The sequence below is a fragment of the Lathamus discolor genome, chromosome 6 (genome assembly GCF_037157495.1).
Source record: "Lathamus discolor isolate bLatDis1 chromosome 6, bLatDis1.hap1, whole genome shotgun sequence".
Taxonomy (NCBI): Eukaryota; Metazoa; Chordata; class Aves; order Psittaciformes; family Psittacidae; genus Lathamus; species Lathamus discolor.
In genome coordinates, this window is record NC_088889.1 from 61,986,147 (window position 1) to 62,011,240 (window position 25,094).

At 41.9% G+C, this 25,094-nt stretch overlaps 1 protein-coding gene across 3 annotated transcripts in view; it reads left to right on the forward strand.

Annotated features, from left to right (window-relative positions):
* Nucleotides 1-21,055, forward strand: part of LDLRAD3 (low density lipoprotein receptor class A domain containing 3) — an 88,641-nt gene extending 67,586 nt beyond the window's left edge. For all 3 annotated transcript variants that reach the window (XM_065683182.1, XM_065683183.1, XM_065683184.1), the window contains exons 5-6: nucleotides 13,263-13,608; nucleotides 15,868-21,055. In XM_065683182.1, the coding sequence (XP_065539254.1) occupies nucleotides 13,263-13,608; nucleotides 15,868-16,141 (620 nt within the window). In that variant the 3' untranslated portion in view covers nucleotides 16,142-21,055. The remainder of the gene's footprint in view (nucleotides 1-13,262; nucleotides 13,609-15,867) is intronic.
* Nucleotides 21,056-25,094: the final 4,039 nt, after the last annotated feature.

Sequence of the window (25,094 nt, forward strand, 5' to 3'; positions counted from 1 at the left end):
TTGTCAGCCCCTGTAGGCACTGGAAGCTGCTGTGAGGTCTCCCTGGAGTCTTTTGTTCTCCAGGCTGAACAAGCCCAGCTCTCTCAGCCTGTTTGTTACTTTAGAAAAGAAGTCCATTGCAGAACTGGACATCCAAAATCATTAGTTGCCCTCGAAATATTCGGCACTATGTTTGACTGACAATGAAAGAAAATTCCAGGTTTGAGTTTGTTCTAAGCTAATGGACAGAAATGGAGTAACCCATGTCTTGGGGGATGACGTGCTTATGTACTGCATGAGAAGCCAGTTGGCAGCAGGCAGCTTTAATATTTTTTGAAGAATGCACAACTGACAAGCATATAGCAGATATGTATTAGGGCAACACTCATGTTAAATAGTAAAATTTGCAGTATTCCTCTTATGCTATATTACTAGTACTCTCTGCCTTGTTACTAAAAGCAATTAATATTTTGGTGTGTGGCACCAATGGAGGTAAAAGCACCGTGCTTTCAAGAATGACTTGGTTAGAAAAATTTTTATTTTCAATTATGCTTGAAAGGACAAAGTGCAAAATTAACAAACTTGCAATTAATTTCAGTAGTAATTACGTAAGAATTCCAGGCATATAGAGGATGAGAAGTGTGGAATAATTAGTTGTGGATTTTTTTACTGCTGTAATTACAGTGATGAATATGCATGAGGATGTTTGGGGAAGGGAAGCACAGCAAGCAATTGTATTTAATTAAACTTTTAGCTGGCTTAGTTATGGAGGCTGCTCTTTTTTCTTTAATCCTTTCAAAAATGCTGTGAAACTCCTGAGGCAGGGTAGTTCCACTTGAGTGTGAAAATTACTCTTTAGGATCTGTTTTTCCTATGTAGAGGTCTCCCAGGTCCTCTTCTTGGAAAGCTGCTCAGCAGGAAAGGACCTGGGGGTGCTGATGGATGGCTGCTGAACATGAGCCAGCTTGTGCCCAGGCAGCCAAGAAGGCCAACAGCATCTTGGCCTGTATCAGAAATAGCATGGCCAGCAGGGCCAGGGCAGTGATCCTCCCCCTGTACTGGGTAATGGTGAGGCTGCACCTCGAGTCCTGTGTTCAGTTCTGGGCCCCTCACTACAAGACTGACATTGAGGTGCTGGAGTGGGTTCAAAAAAGGGCAATGGAGCTGGTGAAGGGTCTGGAGCACAGGTCTGATGAGGAACGGCTGAGGGAACTGGGGTGTTTAGTCTGGAGAAGAAAAGGCTCAGGGGGGACCTTATCACTCTGCAACTACCTGAAAGGAGGATGGAGCCAGGAGGTGGCTGGTCGCTTCTCCCAAGTAACAGGTGATAGGACAAGAGGAAATGACCTCAAGCTGTTCCAGGGAAGGCTTAGGTTGGATATTAGGAAGTCTTTTTTCCCCAAAAAGGTGGTCAGGCATTGGAACAGGCTGCCCAGGGAAGTGGTGGAATCACTGTCCCTGGAAGTGTTTAAAAACACTTAGTGGACTTGGCAGTCATGGTGTAACAACTGGTCTTGATGGTCTTGAAGGTCTTTACCAACTTGGTTGCTTTATTATTCTGTAAATCATAGCTAAGCATTATGTTCTGATTTTCTGACTCTTGAAACTTCTGTGGAAAGCCCGATGAAAGTGAATTGCAGCTTTTATTGTTTGTGTATTTAAAAGGTTCAAAGAGATAGATGTAGAGTGATACACAGGTGAGCTTGAGGTGGAGAAACCATCCTGATCTTCAGTAGCATGATGCAAAAGTGATGGCTGTAGGCAGCCATGTTGAGGTTGGCCTTTAGCTTCCAAAGGTCTATATTTTGAGTTCCTTACCTATAGAAACAGAAGGTAGCTGAAAAATTGAAGAATAATTGTTTGCAAAGGAAGCAAGGAGCCATGAGGGGAGAGAGTATGGGATTTTTTTTTTTTTTTGTGGTTTTACTCAATGTTTTCTAGATATTTGGCATGTTCAACTTAGCCTAGAATTCAGTGTGGGTTTTGTTTGTTTGGTTTCTTTGGTTTTTGTTTGGTTTGGTTGGGTTTTTTTTGGTTTGTTGGTTGGTTTGGTTTTGTGGGGTTATTATTGTTCTTTTTTTTTTTTTTTTTAATCTGTGCTTACTCAGGCTTTTTAGCTGTTACGTAGGCATGTTAAATCCATGTCCGTCTTGAATGCATGGACACTGTGGATGGCTCGTTAAAATATCACACTGTACTAGGGAGGACAGAACAGAGTTTCTCCAGCGTAATTAAATGCACCTTAACAGTAAAGTAATAAAGCTTCCTCCTTTACAATAGTAAAGAAAAAGTAAATAATCCATTCAGCTGTGTGTGTGGAGAGAAGGGTATGGTGATGGATGCTGAGAACTCCTGCCCAATCCTGGCTGACAATTTTTAGCTCTACAGCTTTAGGTAGATCATTGTATTAATTTAAGCTTTGGCCTTTAGGAAAGGAAGATGTTCACCTGTCTTTTTGGATTGCTGTGACGTTTCTGTGATTTGTCTATATATGCTTGAGGGAAACGTACTATAGAAGTAATAGTAGAGTTAGTGATTTGCACCTGTACTAAAAAGGAGCAGTAGTAAATGTGTTTGTTTCTTCCTGTTTGAAATGAGGTATACTCTGAAACTTTAAGAATGATTTTTAAAATTGCTGCAGATGCTCTTGTACAGGTGTGTATATGGGAACGTGTTTCAGCTATTACAAAAGAAGCTCCCTAGAACCTTTGCCCACATGATGTGCTTATTCCCCAGTACATATTCTATACTGTCACACAGCTTTTGTTTAAATATATTCCGAAACATCATTTCGCTTCCTCTTCTTTCTCTGAAGTGTATCATTAGATTTGCCCTGCATCTATTCCCTTTTACCTTTGTCATCTTTAGTTCTAATCTGCATGACAATCTAACAAAATGAGTCACTGAGCTTAATTTTTATAACCCGTGGCTATTATAAATACTTCTATCATGTCCCCTCTTAATCTTCTCTCAAGACTAAATAAATTGTACTGTTTTCTCTGTTGATATTTAAGCCCTGTTTCCCCATTCATCATCGTTGTGTCTCATGCTGTACTCTCACCAACCTAATTCTGTCTGTCTTCAAATAAGCTGGCCAAAATAGGATGCTGTCGTTCAACTGCGGTTTCATTAGTGTTTTGTAGAATCACACAACAATATGTTTAATATCCTTTCCTTGTGATAAGCCAGTTTTCTATTAACCTTCTTTACCACTGCAATGCATTAGACCAAGATTCTGTCACTAAAGGTTCATTTTCATGTGACACATTAGCTAATTCCATGCCTTTTAAACTATGCTTAGCTGTGCTAATCTTTATTATTTGCCTCCAGTCTTTTCATGCAAAATGTGAACTATAAGTATACTACCAAAAATCTCTTCATTTGTCCTTGCGTACAGTAATTATCTTGACATAGTGATTAATAATTATGATTCTTGCCTCTTCATGCAAATCTGAAAACGCATTTTGCTTTCTTGCATTGAACACACATTTTTCATATCAGGAATTGCACAATTCAGCATGATTAGCGCAGTCAGCCAGGGTCAAAGGGAAAATAAATGTTTCCACAATCTCTGTGGAAACAAAAAGCAAGACTGCATCTTCAGCGAGAATAAAACCTGGCACTCTCACATTCATTAGGCTGCATTTGTCAGTGCTGAATAAACAACCTTTCATCAAGTGCAGCAGTTTAATTTGTTCTGTAATTAAAGATTTTTTTGCTTAATTTATTTATTTGAAAACTTGCTGAAGTGAGACCAAAATTCTTATCATTCATATCTCAAAAAGAGGAATGAGGCATCTGGATAAAGTCCCAGGTACTATAATACCTTGATTTACTGTCTGAGATGTTAACACTGAGTCCATCCACAGAGGAAAGCTATCCAAGTTTCCTCTACACATGAAATGGAGAGATGAGTTCCTTCTTCCTTGCCCCTGGGATAGGGCAATCCCAAGCACAACTGCAGAATGGGGGAGGCTGTATGGAGAGCAGCCCTGAGAAGAAGGACTTGGGGGTGTTGGGTGACAAGAAGCTCCCCATGACCCAGCAGCATGTGCTTGCAGCCCAGAAACCACCTGTGTGCAGGGCTGCATCACCAGCAGCGTGACCAGCAGGTCAAGGGAGGGGATTCTCCCCCTCTGCTCTGGTGAGACCCCTAAGTCTTGTAGAATATATGGAACTGTCAATGAAGTATGAACTTGTATTGAACTCAGCAGTAGGATAGGATCATGCAATAAGTGAGAGAAAATTCTTCAAAATAGAAGATCCATCCTCATTGCAATGAGGATGTTTTCAGTCTTTTTTTCTGTGTATCTGAAGACAGGTTTGGTGAAACTAATGCAGGTTTGTCAGCTCACTCAGAGAAATAACCCAAGTATGGGTTTTATGTGGTGCCTTGGGTTATTTGATTGTAAGGGGTGAAGGTATTAGTGGGGTTTTTTGGATTTACAGGCCAGTGTATAAATTCAGAGGTCTCTGGTTGCTTCTCATTTTCTTTCCCATCTGTTTCTCTGGTATTACACAGTCTGTGTTTTGTGATCAGGAAGGCCAAATAGGGCTGTGCAATAGCTACTTTCATAACCAACTGTTATCATCTTTGCTGTGGTGTTTTATGGTTTGATTTGCAACCAAGTATGATGCTTGTTAACACCTTCCTGAAGATACAACCTGAGCATGGCAAAGCTGCTGAGGCCATAATTTGGCAAAACTTTGTTGCTGTTTACAAGGAGTTAACAAGAGTTTGTAGCTGGAAGCAAACATTAGTTTGTATGTCAAATGATTGTTGTGTAAAGTCAGAATGACTTTAAGAAGCAAAGTATCTCTTGATGTACCTTCACGCAGGTGCTTTCTCTGGTGGAACCAAGCACCGATCACCGCCTTGGTTTGAACTGTGTGTCTACCCAAATCCACTTGGTCATCATGGGCTCGCTTTCCTCTCCTTTTGCTTTCTGGAGGTAGCTTGTGGGGCTCTTGCTGGAATGGATTTGCTGCCCATTCCTCTGCTGCATCCTAGGAGCAGCCACTGAAGGGGCATTGGGTGGGTATGAATGGATGATGTGAAATGGGACTGTAGAAGGGGTTTTAGGTGACCTAGCAGGTCTTGTCAGCCTCTGCTGTCTGGTTTGGTCTTTTTTTTTTTTTTTTTTTTTTTTTTCCCTCAAGATCACAACCTGCCAATGGTTTCTGAATAGTTAGGACACTGTCTTGAAGGAGTCCACACCTGTGTGCACCTTGTGTCTGACAACATCTAGTCACAATTCTGTTAAAAATAGGATTGATTGTAGTCCATGCCCTGTCTTATATATTACTTTTACTGACACCTTTTCAAAAAACAGAGCCATTAAAATACAGTCCTTGAGTGATGAGACTACATTTAAAAGCTGATTGCTTTACAGTATATCTAAATCACACTTAAGCAGTATTTCTTGCTGCGTACAGCTGACTCTGCAGGGTCTGTAAACCGTGCACTGCATCTCTTCAAACCTTATTATCGTTCTTTTGCACCCTACCATTAATGCAGCACCTTGGAAAAAGTTAATGTCCCCATTCTAGTTGAACAGGATGTCTCTTCTTACCAACCTCCAGAATAAACACTATAAAAGTGCAATTCATCTGTCTGTCCTGTACAGCATCCCACATTGAGCTTTTTCCAGACATCCTATTGAAATAACATGCATTTTCGCAGGCATGTAAATCACCCAAGATAAATAGGTAACAGTTTTGTACCATGGTATAATTTAGTTTCAGGGTTGATAGATGATAAAAACACAAGCATTACATCCACTGATATTTCATTTTAATTAGTTTACTTTTTGATTTCAGTTGTATGGGGTTTTGCTTGGTTGGGGTTTTTTTTTCCTCATAGGTATTCAAGTGATTCCAAAGAATGTTAGCAGAGCATATCATGGAAACTTGGATTCTAAACTCTCAGGGCCAGACAGGAATAGGAAAGGTAAAGCCACCCATGGCTTTTGACAAATTTATTTTCCTTCATACTTTCAACTTGAAACTGCTTAAGACCTTTCAAAATTAATCAACATAGAGCGTGCTTCTGCAGGGAGCAGGGACCTGATACAACATCCAGGCTCTTACCTACCTCAGAGCTCTGCAATTCCAATTAACCTTTCCAGAAGACAAGATGGTGCACATGCACATAAATTTGCCAGTGTTGCCAAGGGTATTTGGTAGGAAATATACTTGTTATGCTATTAGTTCAAGAAGTGAAGATGAAGCCAATGTTGGAGACTAACTGTGAGTCTGCTTGGGTCTTCCTGGTCAATTACACAGTTCTGTTAACTTTTGCATTGAAACTTTCCTTTAACTTTCAAGACTATACAGTACTACTCATTAAGTGTACACAATGGATTACACAGCAACCAGAGACCCAAAATCTGGATTTTTCCTGCAGTTGGGAAATGCTGTCTGTGACTTGAACACCTCTTGGGACATGAGGGGGAAGGAGCAGACTATAGTACAAAATCAGTGGCTGTTATCTTCAGCTTGGTACGCTGCTAGTTGTTGTAGGTCTTGGCAAGAGCACCAAAAGCATGTTTGTGCTATGAAGGCAGTACAGTTTTTCAGCCTTTTAGTACTGCTGCTATTTGAGATTTTCCATTTTAATTTCGTGCCTAGGGGGAGGTGATAATAGTGGAAGCCCCTAGAACTGTCAGTGCACCAGGCTCTTGCAGGGTGTCATAAAATATTACAAGAAGTGTACGGTAGCAGACTTCTTGGCAACCTCCTTGATAGTGACCCTCCATTTTCAAAGTAGGAAGAGCAGACAATTAACTGAACCCCTCTACTTAGAGAAGAGGACTTTATTAGAAGAAAGTTCATCCTTTTTATGGTCTGTCCCTCCTTTCTGGCATAGTTTCTATACTGGTAGTGAATTAATCAAATTACACCACTAACTTTTGGGCTATCACATGTTCAGGAAGTGCTGCTTGGATCAGCGTCAGGCTGATCCTGAATTGCATTTGAGTAACACTTTAATTTCCTCCTTGGCCTCCATCCAGCTGCCAAGCCTGGACCTTTTGTTTTCTGTGCTTGATGGCAGATTTTGGCTTTACAGGTTTTTTTACATTGCTGCCAAGTTAATTTTAGAACTTCAGTTGCCATGGTTACTGCTAAGTATTTCTTAGTTCTCTACTTATTTGCTCAGTTTGCTGCTTTCCTCTTTATTTTTTTTTTCCTTTTCTTTTTGTTTGTGTGAAGTCCATGGAGTAATTATCCTACCCTGCAGAAGACAAAAAGGAGGGCATGCGAGAGGTGAGGCTCTTGCTCTCCAGTCTGACTTAGCTGTTCTTTCAGTAGCAGCAAAGACTTGAAAGCACTGCTCTTGGAATGTGTGGTCAGGATGAGGGGTTTAAGTCCGGGAAGGAAGGCATGAGTAATGCACTCACCTGGATGTACTGAATGAGATGTGCTGAGACCACTGTTACTTCTGCTGACTGTCTTGAGGTTTATCTGCATCTTGCAGGCTAATTGTATAGGCTTATACAACTAAGTGTAGTTCCAAGTCATAGACTCCTAGAATGGTTTGGGTTGGAAGGGACCTTAAGGCTCACATAGTTCCAGCTACAGGTTTCATCCTGCTGCTTTCACAGAAATTTTACCTCTTTACTGAGTACCTGTTAAGAAAAGATGTAAACATGTTGTATTACTTTTGGCAGTTCCCATCTATAAGCTCTGTTTTGTATGTGAAACACCTCTATTAACAAATCTCTATTCTGTGACTGAAACAGAGAAAGCCAATGCAGGGCAGAAACACGCTTTGAATGCAGTTGAAAACAAGTCCTTGTCTTAGGTGTCCAAGGGAAACATGAGGCTGCTTGGGGAGGGGAGCAAATGGTAACTAAGCATGAAACTTCATGAAGTCTGGATGAGAAATTTAAGAGCTTTTGGGAACTTGGCTGGATGCACTGGGAACTCCTTACACAAAAAGTAAATAACGGCAGAGGCTCTGCCTGTCTGTATTTGATTTTTGCCATCTTTAACCTTCCAAGCTGCAGCTCTGCTCTTTAGCCAGTCGGAATTTAAATGCGTTGCTACAGTAGCATCTTTGTTGGAGATGGACCGTGACTCGTGCTCATTAAGGCTACAGATGTCTGCTCAGATTATGCCTTTCAGAAGCTTTTTCTGTGATGAACTGTGAAATGCCAGGCTTGAGCAGAAGATTGAGAAAGATAAAATAATAGCCCCTCATCCCTGTGTCTGGCAAACTTAATGCAGCTGCTCTCAGCTCTCTTTAAAAACTTTGAGGCAGCAAATTTGTTCTCAGTCAATAAGATAGCCCTCTGAGCACAACCCGTTGTGTTTCCTTTATCAGTATTTTCCTAAATTGTTCCCAAAGCTTTTTACACTGCAGAAATCTCTAATCTGCAGATTCAGCATTTCCCAGATAACTAGGGTTTAATAGGCATAAGTGGCAGTGCTAAACTGTTTATATATGACGCGATTAAGAAATGTGTATCTTCATAAGGGGGGTGGGGGGGAAGCACAAAGAATAAATACTCCATGAATTTAAACCTGAAATTGGTGAATTTACATTTAATAGCAGAACAGGCAGAACTATTTAAACCTGACTGGATAATACCTGCTGCTTCTGGAGAAGATGACTGAATTATCTAGAAATTCAGTTCAGTGACTTCTGTGATGTGTAAGCATTTGCTGAAAGTTACTAGAGCAGAGATGATGAGTTTGTGGCTCGCTCTTCCTAAAATAGTGATGCATGTCCAGCTAAGATTTTTCAGGTGTTCTCATATCTCCCCCTGTTGCAGTGTGCTCAAAATGTGTAGAGATTCATCAGGCAGTCTTACCTAGTGTTGTGGTTTAACCCCAGCTGGCAACTGCGCCCCACACAGTCCCCCTGGTGGGATAGGGTGAGAATTGAAAGTGTACAAGTAAGAAAGCTCATGGGTTGAGATGAAGACAGTTTAATGGGTAAAGCAAAGGCTGTGCATGCAAGCAAAGCAAGGCAAGGAATTCATTAGCTATTTCCCAACACAGGCAGGTGTTCAGCCATTTCCAGGATAGCAAGGCTCCAATGCATGATGGTGACTTGGGAAGACAAATGCCATCACTCCGAATGTCTGTCTCACTGCCTCCCTCCCTGCTTCCCTTCCTTCCTTCCTTTTTGCCTCCCTCCCTCTACATGCTGAGCATGACATAGTGTGGAACATCCCTTGGGTCAGTTTGGCCCAGCTGTCTCCTCCCAACTCTTTGTGTGCTCCCAAGCCTACTCACTGGTGGTGTGAGGACAGGAAAGGGCTTTGGCTCCTTGTAAGTGCTGCTGAGCAGTAACAGAGACATCCCTGAGTTATCAACACTGTTCCCAGCACAAATCCAAAACACAGCCCCATACCAGCTACTATGAAGAAAATTAACTCTGTCCTAGCCAAAACGAGCATAGCTAGGTATCCATCGTTCCCTTCCGCGTATCTGTAAACTCACCTTGGCTTTGTTACCAAGGAATTACCAAGAAGTTGCTCATTTCAACATGATCAGATATATAGTAAGGCAAAGAAAAAACTTGATGTAAAAGTCTCCTGTATGAAAAATTGTCTCATAGTTCTGCTACTTTTGTTTTAGTTATGCTATGGAGCAGTTTTTTTGCCGGGAACATTTTAGAAGACTGTTAAGAGCAGTTAATTTCTTCTCCTTGAATGGGAAGTGCCCTCTCTAGGGCTACAAGCCAAGGTAATGTTACTTTCATCTGTTGCAGGTTTAGATTTAAAGCCTTTGCTAGAAAAGGTAGGTTAGACACAGGTGTGTCTTTTCTTGGTTTAAACACCACCACAGCAGAAGCAAAATGTCACTGGACTTCACTTGTAAGCATGTTTTGTTAAGGGACCTTAAGATTGTATCGTCTTGGCCCAGAAGGCAAGAATAAGGTTGTTATGGTGGTGGAAGAAGACTTTGTTTCAATGAAAGCTAAGTCTTCCTAGGCAGAACTCCATCTCGGAGATATGGTGCACTCTATGTTTCTGTAAAGGTATAAAGACGTGTTTAGGGAGCTGGGGCTTTTGCATGGGAAGGGAGAGTGTTTCCATGCAAAGTATTCAGCACTGCCCAGGCCACAAGAAAGAGCACTTGATGGGTAAAATAGATTTTTTTTTTTTTTTTCCATCTTCACAGGATCATAGAGTCACAGCATAGTTTGGGTTGGAAGGGATGTTAAAGCTCACCCAGTTCCAGCCCCCTGTCATGGACAGGCCACCTTCCACTAGACCAGGTTGCTCCAAGCCCCATGCAACCTGGTCTTGAACACTGCCAGGGACAGGGCAGCCACAGCTTCTCTGGGCAACCTCTGCCAGTGCCTCACCACCCTCACAGGGAAGAATTATATATATATATGTATGTACAGATATATCCTATATACCCCTCAGTGCAGCTCCATGTTAAACACACAGAGGCGAGAACTAGCTGAATGGATGGAGATGCTTATTCTAGATCCCCAAAGCAATATTACTGTGTTGGCAGGTTCAAAGGCTGCACAAGATTGCATTATTCAAAACAGCACCTTCATGGGGCTCTACTGGTCTGGAGATCTCTACACAGACCTGTGGTCCCTAGTGTAGGCATGCCTTTTAGATTGCTCTTGTTCTCAGAGATACGTTAAGCTATGTGGGAATGCAAGCAGCAGATCTAAAAACCTGAGAAGGGATAGAGTTATATTGGCAAAGAAATGATGTTTCATTGGTTGCAGTAATCCCAAAGCTCCAAATCAGGATGTTAGTTTCAAATTTACCCAAAATCTTTGCAAGATATGTGGGTTGTTGCATGAAAAGAACCAGATAAAATAGATGTTTTGTTTCAGACTGTCCTAAAGCTGGTCATCAGAACCCATCTGACTTTTATCAGGTATTTTCTTCTTCAGCAGTCTGGTTAATCTGTTTGGATTTATGTAATTTTTTTGTGCAGGACCTCAAAGATGCTTTCCTAAACAGATGGATAACCTTAAAAATTTTGGAAGTATGTTGTTGACATATAATTCACTCTTCTTATTTTTCTTCCCTTTTAATAAAAAGGAGTTTATAAAGAGGAGAGATGGTGCTGCTGTGGAATGATCCCATGGTAACTAACTAAGTCTCATCAGGTGTGCAAAGGCATCCTGTTCTCAGTCTTATGCCAATGCGCTGTAACCAGTGAGCTAAGATGAACGAAAGTCCTGGGGTATTTTATTGGCATGTCATAATGTATTTACCTTCCTTGCAATGAAGAATTGCAGGTATTGCATGGATCAGTTCTTGCAAATAAACTTGTTGATATTCACATAAAAGTGATCTGCTTGTCACTATATTCCCTAGGCTAGCCCTTGTCCATGATATTAATTCATTTCTCAGGTGGTAAATTTAGGTAAATTTAGTGTATTAGAAGCCACTGCAATATGTGATGTCTGTAATTAAAATTACTAATGCATATAAATTCCTTTTCTCCTTTCTGCTTTGATTTACATTCTTCATGCAGACTTTGCTCACTTTGAGTGAGCCAGAGACCTCCGGTTGACTGGTAAACAATGATTTTTGCCATCTCTCCAGCACAGTTGCACAGGGAAATAAATTTAGTAAGGATCCTTGCTGAGATGTGTGACCCTAGGTATCAAGAAATCTGCATGTCTTGCTGACCTGCACAGCTCTGGTCTGTGGTTGTAATGGCATCATCAGTAAAACAGAACTATTCAAGAGTGGTGGATTTCGTAGTTTGTGCCAGGAACAATAACCATAGAATCAAAGACTGGTTTGGGTTAGAAGGGACCTTAAAGCTCACCCAGTTCCAACCCCTCTGCCATGGGCAGTGCCACCTTCCACTAGATCAGGTTGCTCCAAGCCCTGTTCAGCCTGGCCTTGAACACTGCCAGGGATGGGGCAGCCACAGCTTCTCTGGGCAACCTGTGCTAGGGCCTCACCACCCTCACAGGGAAGAAATCATGTTCCTTTAGTTCCTTTCCTTACAAAGAAAGGACAGTCTTTCTTTCCCGTCTCATTCCTTCTTACCAAAGTAACTATGACTTAAATAGAGGTGTTTAAAGGATTAGCTATTTTATTTTGTGTTACCTTACCTGACTAATCCATAAATTATTTTTAGGGATGCTGGAAAATATGGTTTGGTGTTTAACCATGCAAGTGAACTGCCAAAATAAAATACTGAGAAAAATACCCAAAGCATCTCTTCATGCAGTACAATGGGTGCTTGAGGAAAGCTCTTCTATTATGCTGGATACAATCAGTATATATTTCATTATTTTGTTGCTAGAGGAATTCATAAGTGGCTCAGTGGCAATTCTGAGTGATCAAAAAGTGGGTTTAGTTGATAGGTGAAAGAAAGGAAAATAACATGTTAAGATTTACTGTGCCAGCCTTCTGCAGTAGGAAATGAAGAATTTGGATGGATAGTCCTCTTATAATTGTATTGATGTTGGAGGTGTAGGAATGGGGTTTGTTTGGTTGGTTTTTGACTCCGCTTCTCCTTTTTTCTAGGGATAGCTGAATGTCTTGTCAGAAACGTACTTTTCTTTTTGAGTCTATAAGGAGTTACAGCCTGCACAGAAAAAAGAAAATGGTACTCAAAGGCTGTATGATCCTGTGAACGTTGGGCTGGAATGGAGCCGGGAGAACATGGTTCTGTAGTGCTGGCTCTGACCTTAAATGCAGCAGAGTCACATCAGTGTGTTTATGCTATTTTGCTTCTCTGGGCCTCTTTCCTCCTTTGCGTTTGTTGCCTTTTACTGTGTTTTCTTATAAGATTTGCATGTAATTCAAGATCCATTCAGATGTTTTCCAGTCATTATTCCATTACCTTTTGCTTCTCTGGGCCCAAAGCCCAGGCAGGAATTCCTTCTCCTGTATGATGACTGAAAAAATCCAGCTTTTCCACCTTGGGTTCTAGGGTGCTGTGCCAGGTACAGCTAGCTTATGTGCTTATGCCTCAGACCTGGGTGTCTTACCTCTGGAAACAAGAAGGTTATGACTGATAGGTAAGGATGGGGGAGATATTCCCATGATATAGTGCACACGCTTCCTACTACAGCATGTTATTTTTCTCTTTCTCATATGGTCTCGCACTAGTAGCTTGTATACTGGCATTAACTGCAAATGAGGATGGACTGAGTGATAGCCAATCGCTGATTTGCATGTGTATGCTTTTTATAAGATAATTTTCCACAGTACAAATTAAAACTGCAAACTTGTTTTTTCTCACAGCACAGTAGCAGAAAACACAGCGTAGGTTAAAAGGAGTTTCATACTAAAACACATCTCAGACTTCTTTTTCCTTTCGTCTTGCAGAGGCAGGCAGTGGCCAAGATTATGTGACCTCAGAAAACCAGCTGCTCTACTACCCTAGCATTACCTACGCTATCATCGGCAGCTCTGTCATTTTCGTCCTTGTGGTGGCCTTTCTTGCCTTGGTCCTGCATCACCAACGGAAACGCAACAATCTTATGACCTTGCCAGTGCATCGACTGCAGCACCCTGTCCTGCTGTCCCGGCTGGTGGTCCTTGATCACCCGCACCACTGCAGTGTCACCTACAACGTTAACAATGGGATCCAGTACATGTCTAACCAGGCCTACCACAGGCCAGTGGACCTGGACTCTCCACCGTCCTATTCGGAGGCTGTGCTTGACCAAAGGTATGTGCAGGAGCTAATTCTGTGCTCACCAAAGTTTCACACTACTGGATGTAGCGCTGTTAATCTGTGCTTTTGCTCCCCATTTATTGAGAGCAGCCCTGAGGAGAAGGACTTGAGGGCTTTTCTTGATGAGAAGCTCACTATGACCAAGCAGTGTGCACTTGCAGCCAAGAAAGCAACCGTGTCCTGGGCTGCATCACCAGGAGCATGACCAACAGGTTGGGTTGAGGGAGGGGATTCTCCCCCTCTACCGCACTCTGGTGAGAACCACTCTGTAGTCCTGTGTCCAGCCCTGGGGCAACAACACAAGAAGGATGTGGAGTTGTTTGGGCGAGTCCAGAAGAGTCCAAGGGCTGGAGCACTTTTGCTATGGAGACAGGTGAAAGGTGGCTTGTTCTGCCTTGACAAGAGAAAGTCTGTAAGTAAACCTTACAGCAGCTTTCAGTGCCTAAAGGGGTTACAAGAAATCTGGAGAAGGGCTTTTAACAAGGGCACGTAGTGATAGGAAAAGATGGAATGGCTTTGAGCTGACAGAGGGGAGATTGTGAGGGTGGTGAGGCCCTGGCACAGGTTGTTCAGAGAAGCTCTGGCTACCCCATCCCTGGCAGTGTTCAAGGCCAGGCTGGATGGGGCTTGGATCAGCCTGGTCTAGTGGAAGGTGTCCCTGCCCATGGCAGGGTGTTGAAACTTCCGAGTCAAACTATTCTGTGATTCAATGATTTATTCTTATTACTGCTTTTGACAGAATTTCAGCATTGCATTTCTGTCACATGACTAGGGCCAGATCTGGGTGAATTTGAGCTGCTCCTGAATATGAAAAATCGCTGGTCGTCAGGTCCCCTTACTCTTATGGGTATCAGAGGAGTTTGAGGCAAACTTCAGTTTGCCTCTAAAGAGATCTTGAGGAATGCACATGGAATGCATCACTTGTCCGGTAGTGTCTTGTGCTAGTCTGGAACCAAAACATGAAAATTAACTTTGGAGTTTTGCCAAAAAAACCCACCCCAAACAGTTAGGTTGTAAGTCACAGTATCTTTAAAAAAGTTACTCTGATCATATGTGATAAGTATATGAAGGTGAGAGGTCTTCAGTTTTTTCCATAAAGAAATTGTGGAGTCCACCTGCCCTTCACTGCTTTACCAATAGAAGAAGAGGACAGGACTCTGAACTGAAAAAAACTGTTCTCATTTTAAATAGCTGAAAGTGCTTTGAGCTTTTGTGAGTGAATGCAGTTCGGGTTATGATATTTTTGCAGTTTGACACTGGTTTTATTGTACAATTAACCTTCATTTTAACCTCTGTCTGTAGAGTCGTTCCAAACAAAACTCCTAGGCTGACATCCTCTGTACATAAAAAGGGCATGGTATGAACTTTAATGATCCGGATTGTTCACTGTCACCGTGTTGGTATTTTTTTAGTATGAACTCTGGGATCTGAAAATGGTAGTACGGTCCTATTCTCTGCATTTGGCAGCAGCTTCAATGTCTTAATGTTGATATTCATAATAATGCTATCCTTTTATAAGTAAGGATAACTAAATGACCAACTGTCCAGATTGTAGTCACTTCTCACATGGGCTGATATAAGTCAGCAATTTAATAGCTAATTGCTCCCAGTTTAGTTTTCAATCTGCTAAGCCCTTTAGACCCTTCACTTGTTTCCTATCAGAACCAAAAAGAACCAGTTTTCATTAATCCAGTACTCGTCTATGCCTACTTAGCAGTTGCTCTGCATGTGATATCATGACAGCAAAAGTGATCTGTCATGTGGAGAATTCAGCTCATTATTTATTTGTAGGCCATAAGCCATTAATCTTTGTCACTCAATGGAGGTTTCCTCAGGGCTTTCTTGTGTTCACATCATTACAGGTGTGAATGCACTACTTGCCTTATTTCTTTTGAAGCACTTTCTCTGGTTGTGTAAATGTTTTTATAGGGAAAATTCTTGCTTCGTGCAGCAGTCTTTGAGGGCAAGATGAGATTTGTTGGAAGTGCACAGCCATGAAACTTGGAGCGTAGAGTGTTGGGCAGAATGTAATTAGCTGTGTTGCATCTTGGCCAGAAACCTTGGTGCCCAGTGGTGGTGTGAATGTTTCGGAATGACATGTATGAATTAGGCGGGTCTGTCTGAGGTTTCCTGATGAGAGTCACCATGGAAAAGCTAAGAAATACTGTTTGTTTTTTTCATAGTTGAAAAACTACATACCACCATCCATTCCACTGTTTTCAGTAACCTCTTACTGTGTTGTGTGTCTTACAGCAGACCACCTTGGTTTGACCTTCCTCCACCGCCTTATTGTTCTGAATCTGAATCTGAATCTGAATCCCCTAATCAGCCAGATCTTCCTCCTTACCGATCTCGGGCAGGAAGCTTGGCGAGCACAGACACCCCCCTGGCAGGAAGCCCTCTGGGAACAGCTGGCAGTTGGACAAGAGACATCCATGACAGTATGGATGGCCACAGAACTCTTCTTGAGAGGACAGCAGATCAAAATGATTCTCTGATCAACCACACTGCTGAAAGAGAAGTGTAAATGCTCCAGTATTTGTGATGGGCAGGAAGGCATTTACTTTTTCAAGTCTATATGGGTTAATCTGCTGTGGATAATAGGTTTCAGGGGGACATCTGCCTGAATGATGACTTGATTTGAATCCACACTAAGTTAATTTTTGAATTGAGCATTTCGGGCTCATCAGAGGACAGGGCTGCAAGAGCTAAACGTCACGTCAACTCTCCACGATATTCCAGCAAGCAAGTTTTGGTTCCGACTAGTAAGAGAAACTTCAATTCTGTGTCAAAGAACTGATGTGATGTCTGTCTTGGACTATTAACTGTGTATGAATGTATATATGTGCTTGTATAATATATAGAGATGTCGTACACACAGACTTTGCCAGAAAGACTCTTGTTTTCAGACTGCCTCCCATTGTATCGACATGTGAACTGTTTCTTCTTACTGCCTGGTGCCAACTGGTGGTCCTTGAAGCATATGAGATGCAGTCTGGAGGTCTGGTGCCCAATGCTAGCCCACTAGCAGTGTGCAAATTGCAGAAAATGTGCTACTTGACCCTTCTCTTCATGACCTGGAACATTCTTACTGTGAATGTAATATCCAGAGTTTAAGCTCATGAGGATACAACAAATCTCTAACTGAGCAGGTTGGGGTTTTTCCCAGATGCTAATACCTAGGCTGAATTTGCATAGGTTTTCTTAGGAACACCACAAAGGTTGGCTTATCTGTCAAACTTCAAGGTTTAGTACAGTGGCACTGAAGTTTCTCAACAAAGCAGCACAAGACTTCATTTCAAGAGTGAAAAAAGCAACTTACTTCCTGTGTTCTGTCTTAAAAAAAGAAACAAACCCAACAAACAACCCAAACAAAACCAACCAAAAAAATCCCCCCCCCAAACAAAACCCCCTAAGAAGCTAACCAACCCCGCGCCCCTCAAAGCTCTTGCAGTTAAATCTCGAACACCAAAACCAGCCTGAGGCAAAAACTCATTATGGAAAGCTTTAATGTGAATGACTAGTGTGTTGTATTTGTAAAATAACTGAAAGCAGGTCATGCGGTATTGGGCTTGTCAGCCCTGTCTGCAGCATGCATACACGTTTCATACTATATGTATGTAAGTAGTGTATTACACAGATTTAGTTCTACTGTAGCACTAGAACTTTAAAATATCAACATTTCACCATTATTCATGTTCATTTGGTTGAAAACCAGAATTATTTGTGCCTGTTTTCTCCTAACTCTTGGAATGGTCTCCTGTGAAGTGTGTTTCAGTGCACAGTGTTGAATTACTTGGATGAAAATATCTAAGAGGTGAAGGTGGCAAGAGGGTAGGTAAGCTGTGCATTTAAATGCCACTGCAGTGCTGTGGACAGAAAACTATGCTTAATTTACAGAAAACAATGCAGTGTCTTCCTCTTGTCCAGAGGGAAATTGGCCTTGAAAAATAATTTATATTTACATATCAGACACATTTCCCACTTCTGCAATGTCATGAACAGTGCCATTAAACAGACTTTGCTGTCTATTGGAAATGAAGGAAGCTGACTGCCCACACCTCCTGCTTTCTTCCTCACCATCTTTCTAAGGTAACTTCTTTTGCCCAAAGGTTATATGCTCAGAACACAAGAATTTTTGAGCTTGAGTGTAAGTAGGGGAATGACTCGAGTCTCAGTTCCCACACATGGACCTGAATTTATTTTCTGTGGAGTGTTTTGGGTTTGGTTTTTTGGTTGGTTTTTTGTTTGTTTGGTTTTTTTTATAACTTCTAGCTCTGGAGTCTACTGCCATGGTATGGAAGAGGCAGGGGCCAGGCATGTCTGCGAGCAGCAGGTCATGCACGGCTGAGATGACATGGTGAGGAGTGCTGGAGAATTCTAATGCTGACGGGCTTCACTGCCTTTGGAAGCAGTTTAATGGCAGCCTTTCATTACAGGCTTGCTGGGAACTCAAGCAATATAATTACACTGCCCTTCACAAACCAGGACTTGGCTAATTAATGACTCCGACTTAATAGGCTGACTGTTGTCATTGTCACATAGCAGTTATTCTTTATCACACAGGTATGTTAAACTTGAGTACATAACTGAGCTAATAGTAAAGGTGGGTAGAGGAGTGTCTCCTGTGAGCACTGGGCCCTGCTGTCCCCTCTTGCCTTTTGTTAAAGTTCTGCTCAAGCCTCTGTAAGAGAGCTCTGTAATGCTGTATCAGAATTAGCCTTCACATTTTTCTGTTGCAGTTTTAAAAACATTATATTGGGCTGTAAAACATACTGCTGAAGAGCTTGGAGTAGCTGCACTGGAATTAACCACCTTTTTAATTTTAAAGTTACCTCAGGCTGTATTAGTGAAACTAAATCATTGTGTCCTGTGTAACTTACGTGGCATGTATCCCTCGTGCAGGCCTTCCATGGGGGACTGCATTTCACTGAGTGCATCTAAGACACCAGGGTGTGTGAAAACCAAATATTGTTTGCCTATGGGATCTGAAAAACATTGCCTTGCTTTACTAAGAAGTAGGAAAAGAGTGGACTTAGCCTGCTTCTTCTGCCTTCTGTGTCAGGCACTGTTATATATGTACATATATATATATATATATATATATATATATATATATAAAAATAATGCTCTTTCAGGTTGTATATATTCACATAATTTTGCATTAAGATAATCCATTTGGACCTTACAAAAAAAGAAAAAGAAGGAAAAAGCATTCTAAATGATGTTATGTTTTCCCTTCCAGTTAAGGGTGTATTTATCTTTGTATAGGAATCGTGTAGTTTTTGAGAACACGAGTTACAAAAGGAGATTGTGCCTTTCTGAGTGAATGTTGATATAGGAGGCTGTTAACCACATTTCTGGCTGTTGTTACATACCATTGTCTAGAGACCCAAAAAGAGAAATAAGTTGTGTGTCTTCCTCTGTTACTACTTATGAGGACCACTGACCTTTGAGGAGCAGAGAGCTTCAGTATCTTGTTCCTAAAAGGTATGCTAAAACTTTTAAGGAGGATTTTCATCTTTCTCCCGTTTGCTGGTTTGTAGAACAGATTTGCTAGCTGGTTTCTTCAGAAATTGCTGTAATACCACACAGAAATGGTTTATAACATGTCACTTCTAGTAGTGTTAATACAGCGCTATACTGCATTATTCAGTGGCATCTTTGGGAAGGCGTGATAGCAACAACCATGCTGGTGAAGTGAAATATTTCATTGAAAATCCACAGCTTGTAAAGCTGAAGTTAAATGTTCATGAAATACCATGTGGTAGAATTTCATTTCCGTAGCTGGTAAAATCGGAATTGATCATTCTATTGTTTGCAGTTCCTCTTAGCCATTTAATTTGAGGTCAGTCCTCCAGGAGCCTTCCTTTATACATAATATTTAAACAAATGGATGCTATTTCAAAGACCTGTTCTCACAAAAGTAAAGCTGATTAAAGTTTTCTTCCAGATCCAAATTCTCTTTCCACATGTGTGTTGAACGGTGACCACTGCAATGAGTAACTCTCTTCAGCACAGGTATTAATATAATTGATTCCAAAAAACCACATTGAATCCCAGACTGGTTTGGGTTGGAAGGGACCATAAAGCTCATCCAGTTCCAACCCCCTGCCATGGGCAGGGACACCTTCCACTAGACGAGGTTGCTCCAAGCCCCATCCAGCCTGGCCTTGAACACCACCAAGGATGTGTAATAAGCCAGTAAGATTTGGGTTATATAAAAACAAATAAATTTCAAGAGTTTTGAGTGTCTGTAACCTCTGGTGAAGTCAGTGCTGTGCATTTAAAATTAGGCCATTACTGAATCTGCTTGATAGCAGTCTAAAGTTCCTTGTAAGGCAAATTACAGTTTACCTTTCTGGTATTGTGCTAATGGAAAACTGGCAGTAATGCTTTTTAAAGAGACCCTGTGAATAATTTTCTTGACTCCTGTCTACAGCGACATACCTGACAACACTGACTGCATGGTAATTGTTAAGTAACTCTGCATTTATTCTTCCTGTCCTTTAAAGTCAAATCAGTTTTATTTACACCACTTCACTTTGATACAGCTAATATGGCCCTTGTGATAGACTTAGAAGCTAGGAGGAAAGAGATGATGACTCTTATTTTAATTAATGCTGCAGCTTGTTAATCTTGTGTGCTTTACTTTTTAGACATCTTAGGAAAGACAAATGTTTTTAGTAGATAAGAAAAACTATTAACGATGAAAAGGATAGTGGGACACTGAGTCTTAATTTCATTTTTAATGAATATTTAAAATCGTATAAATGAAGAATTTAATGCTGTATTTGCGATGTGGTGACCGGATGACAAATGATGTTTTTAACTGTGGCTCATTGGAAGCTTATTTGCATATAATGCCTGGAACTAAAATAGTAAGACAAGTGCTCTTCTTGCAGTTCATACTAGGTGTGAAATATTTTTCATTAACACAAGGCTATTTTGCACTTGTGGACTAAAATATGGAGTGCAGAAAGAATGTCAGAGCTGTGCCGGATTCTGCCTGAATGTATCCCAGAACAGGGCTGTGGCCTTCATTGTCTTTCCTTTTTTTCTCCCTGATTTTGGAGGGGTTTTGTCAACTTGAAATGGACACATTGGAACCCAACACCAACCTTTTCTTAAACTTTTGTAAACTTGAAATCTTCAAAAATGTATTGTATTCCTGAATAAAGTTGGTGTTTTAATACTATTCACAAGTCAGGATGTCCCCTGTCTCATGAAGTCTTGGTTGTTGAGTTTTATAGCCTCCTATATGAAGCTTCTTCCAACTTCTTTTTCCATTCAGTGTTAAGTTTTGTTAAATCTTGTGTATGTTTTTCAAAGTATTTTTAAAAGGAAGTGACTTTGGAAACCCACATTTACCTGTGTGTATAAAAATATCCTGATATATGTCTCTGTATTTATACCAATGAAATTGCATAATTTCATACTATCTCGTTCTCATTTTGCCATTCTGTTTGTCCTATCAAAGACAAGGCATCTGAAAGGAGTCGTGTTTTGTTGTTGTCAGCTTTGTTACAAAGCTCTATAGGCTTCAGCAGAGATTCATAGAATCACAGACTGATTTGGGTTAGAAGGGCCCTTTGAGATCACGCAGTTCAAACTCCCTGCCATGGGCAGGGACACCTTCCACTAGACCAGGTTGCTCCACGCCCCATCCAACCCAGCGTTTGAATACTGCCTTAATTTTTGCTTCTTAAAAATCGAATAAGTTTATTTCAGCAGTGATTTCTGACGGTAGCAACTTTCCTTGCTGGTTTGCAAGCAATCTCCTAATCGTTCAGCCTCAGTTAGCTATCGGTGAGATAAATAAGGAGCTTTTCACTTTTGGGGGAGCTCTAGTCCAAACTGATGTGCCGCTACTAATTGAAGTAAAGGCATCTCCATGTGGAAATTCACACCTCTCTGCTTTTCAAAGCAACACTGAGGGTAAGCATGTTGCATAAAGCTGGGTTGATTTCTCTAGGGAATTAACTTCTGTTTATCTGCTGAACACACTGTGAATAGACAAACCAGAACGTGATCCTCTGCTTCCCAAAATCCCAACAGCATTCCCAATAGCTTTTACTGAGAGGACCACTGCAGATGAAAAGGTTGAGCAGTCTTGTTGGCTGATGCAGCCCTTGGTATTTCTTTGGGGATGGGCGCAATGTAGTTCCATGGTGCTGCTGCTTTGGTGGTGGATACCACGCAGAAGGCTCCTTTTCACTGGAACTGATTTGAGACCATCACTTCCTATCTGCTGCCCAACAGCCACTAAATCAGTAAGTACTCTTTTATTACTTTTTTTTTTTTTCTGTGCTCTCACCTAAGCTTAATCCCTACCAGTTACCCTGAGGTAGAAATTTTATGTCTCATTACTTGATACCACAGCCTAAAACTCCTTCATATTTAAACTATGGTCATTTGTCAGCAGAAAAAATATTGCATAAGCACAATAGGAGCAATAACTCTGCTGGACCCAGACCAGCTCAGTTCTAGAGGAGCATCCTTGTAGCTTCAATTTGATTGAATGAATCAATCACAGAATTGTAGTAGAATGGTTTGGGTTGGAAGGGACCTCAAAGATCATCTAGTTCCAACCCCCTGGCATGGGCAGGGACAGTGGTCTATTGCATTTTTTTAGACTGCTATTTCCTTGGCAAATGCAAGTTATGTTGCAGCACAGTGATGAAGTAGTATGATTTTCCAAGATCCAGCCTCCTGACCACTGGGTAGTGCTGTCTTTTCCATCTATTTGTAATCTTTCAAATCTATTCAATTTAACAGAAGATTTTTTTGCACATTTAAGAAGAAAAAATGAAGAGGTAAGGCTGGACCTGCAGGGAACTGTTTCAAGTTCTTTTTCTGTTTGCAAAAATTCAAGCAGTGATTGAAACACGGAAACAATTCTTCTAACCTCTAGGTACTTGATTGCCTTATTTGTATTTGCAGACTTACTGAAACAGTTATTCCATGTAGCTTTTTGTGTGGAGGAGGACCCTGTCTAGAACAAGTTTCCAGGCTGGGTCTTCACCTAAGAGTAAATATTTCAGTAGGTTTCTACAGGTTAACAAATAGGTGGAGTCTGAATGTCTCCCAGAAGAGAGCGAGGGTGTATTGGAAGTGGCTTGCTGTAAATAATGCTGGTTTAAAGATGCAACCCGCAGTTGCAGTGGTTGGAGGGTAGGGGCACAGGTTCCTGTAGGAACACCCTGTCAGATGGCCAGCTCCGGTATTTTTTGCTTTGTGCAATTGGGAAAGAAGTGGGAGGGAGAAAAGTAATTTTGACCTGAGTGTGTAGGTAGCGCAAAGTAATACAGGGAACTACAGAGAGGAGAGAGAGACCTGGGTGTCTTTTACGCTGGCGTTTGAAAAATGAGCTCAAGATAGTGCTTTGAAGGGTGGTTTGGTACTATTATTTGTAAAAAAACAGTCCCCACTTTCCTCTCTCGGTGTCGGTATCATGGGCGAGATGGGGAACGTGTGGGGGAGAGCGTGGCTTGATGTTATTTTTGGACTTATTTTCCTTTGAAAATCTAGGTGAAGTTAATTATGGAATGACAGCGGTGTCTGATCTGAAGCCGGCACTTTCATCTCACCTCCTGCTTTTAAAATAGCTGTGCTCTTATCTCTGCTCTGAGGAAAGGGGTGCAGGGGGAGGGCACCCTGGTGCTCTCGCAGCCTGCTGTCACCTCATGGATGAAATGCCTTGTGAGATCCGAGGCTGGTACAGAGTGCCAGCAAAGACGTTAAGAGCCTGACACTGTGCTGATTGATAGCGGTTTTATATATTATTATTAATCTGCTAAAGTGAGCAAAGGAGCTCTATTTCCAGCATGGCCTAGGTGCAGCGTAGAGAAGCACCTAGTGTGTGCAGCAAGGTGGGCTTTGGGTGGGTGCTTCAGCTCTGGGGCCCCCAACACAAGAGACACGTGGAGCTGTTTGAGGGTGTCCAGTGGAGGCCACAGAGATGCTCCAAGGGCTGAAGCAGCTCTGCTATGGAGACAGGCTGAGAGAGCTGGTGGTGAGGCCCTGGCAGAGGTTGCCCAGAGAAACAGTGGCTGCCCCATCCCTGGCAGTGCTCAAGGCCAGGTTGGACAGGGCTTGGAGCAACCTGGTCTGGTGGAAGGTGCCCCTGCCCATGGCAGGGGGTTGGAACTGTATGAGCTTTGAGGTCCTATCCCACTCAAGCTGTTCTGTGATTCTTTGAGTTTTATTTTTCAGGTCACTGAGGCTAGATCCATGTGAGGGGATACCTTGGATTGCTAGATATGCTCAAAATGAAGGCTTGGGGCTCTAGCCCTCTTCCAGTGATTGAGGATGGTAGCTGAGCCTGCATGGCATCCCCTGGAGTAAGTCTGTCTGAAAGCCTTTAAGCCACATCATGAGATCCAAGCATCCCCTTAAACAGAGGCAGCATAGTTGTTCTTTACCAAATGTGCCAAGTCCAAAGACAAAGTAGGGGCTAGGGGAAGTGGAATAAGGGAAGGGAGGGTTAAGAAAGTGAAATGCAATGTCATCTGGAAATGAGCTTGTGGTGTACTCTTTCGAGAGTGTCTGACTTCACATCATCAGCCAAGCAGTGGCCTACCAAAGATCCCTGAGGCTATGTGGGGGGCTTTCCCCCGCCACTCTCAGCTGGTAGGAAAATGCCAGCAGGTTGGTCTGCCCTTATCTTTGTTCAGTGTGAGAGTTTATTAAGAGTTTTTTTGTGCCCATGGTTAGATCTCTTCTGTCAGCTTTAGGTTACATGTCCCTTTAGGGCAGGTGCTGGTGTTTCTGTACAAGTTCAGTTTGTGGACTTCCTTCTGCCCTCTCTTTCTCCTCAGCTTATGTGACTGCTTTACCATGCCCTGCTGATGGAAGGTAATTCAAGCAATTAAAGGCCATCTCTGAACTTTTCTGGGGTATTTTGATAGCCCAACTTCTGCCAATGTGTTTTATCACAATGCAGGGTAAGGCTGTCTTGTATGGGCTTTGTACCCCCTATTATGATGGGGTTTAGAATGATAGAATCGTTTCGTTTGGAAAAGACCCTTAAAATCATTAACCAACTGTTAATGCCAACTCCATCACTAAACCATGTCCCTAAGCATCACATTTCCAAGCCCCCAGGGATGGTGATTCCACCACTTCATGGGCAGCCTGTTGCAATGCTTGACAACCCTTTTGGTAAAGAAATTTTTCCTAATATCTAGTCTAAACCTCTCCTGGCACAGCTCGAGATTGTCTCCTCATTTTTCAGTCTTATTTTCAGTCAGCAGCCCATGCTGATACAAGTGGTAGCGTACTTCTCCATAAACAGGACCCCGGACTTGAGCAGATTAGCAGCCCATTAGTTATGATGTGTTTGTGGTTTTGAAGTGTCTTGTTTTGTTTCCAGTCAGGTATTAGAGCCTCAGCTGTAGTCTGGTGAGTCTGGGAGTCACAGCTTCAGGAAGCACCTTTGAAATCCAGGAGCTAAACCAGTAAAACATCTGGGATGGTCA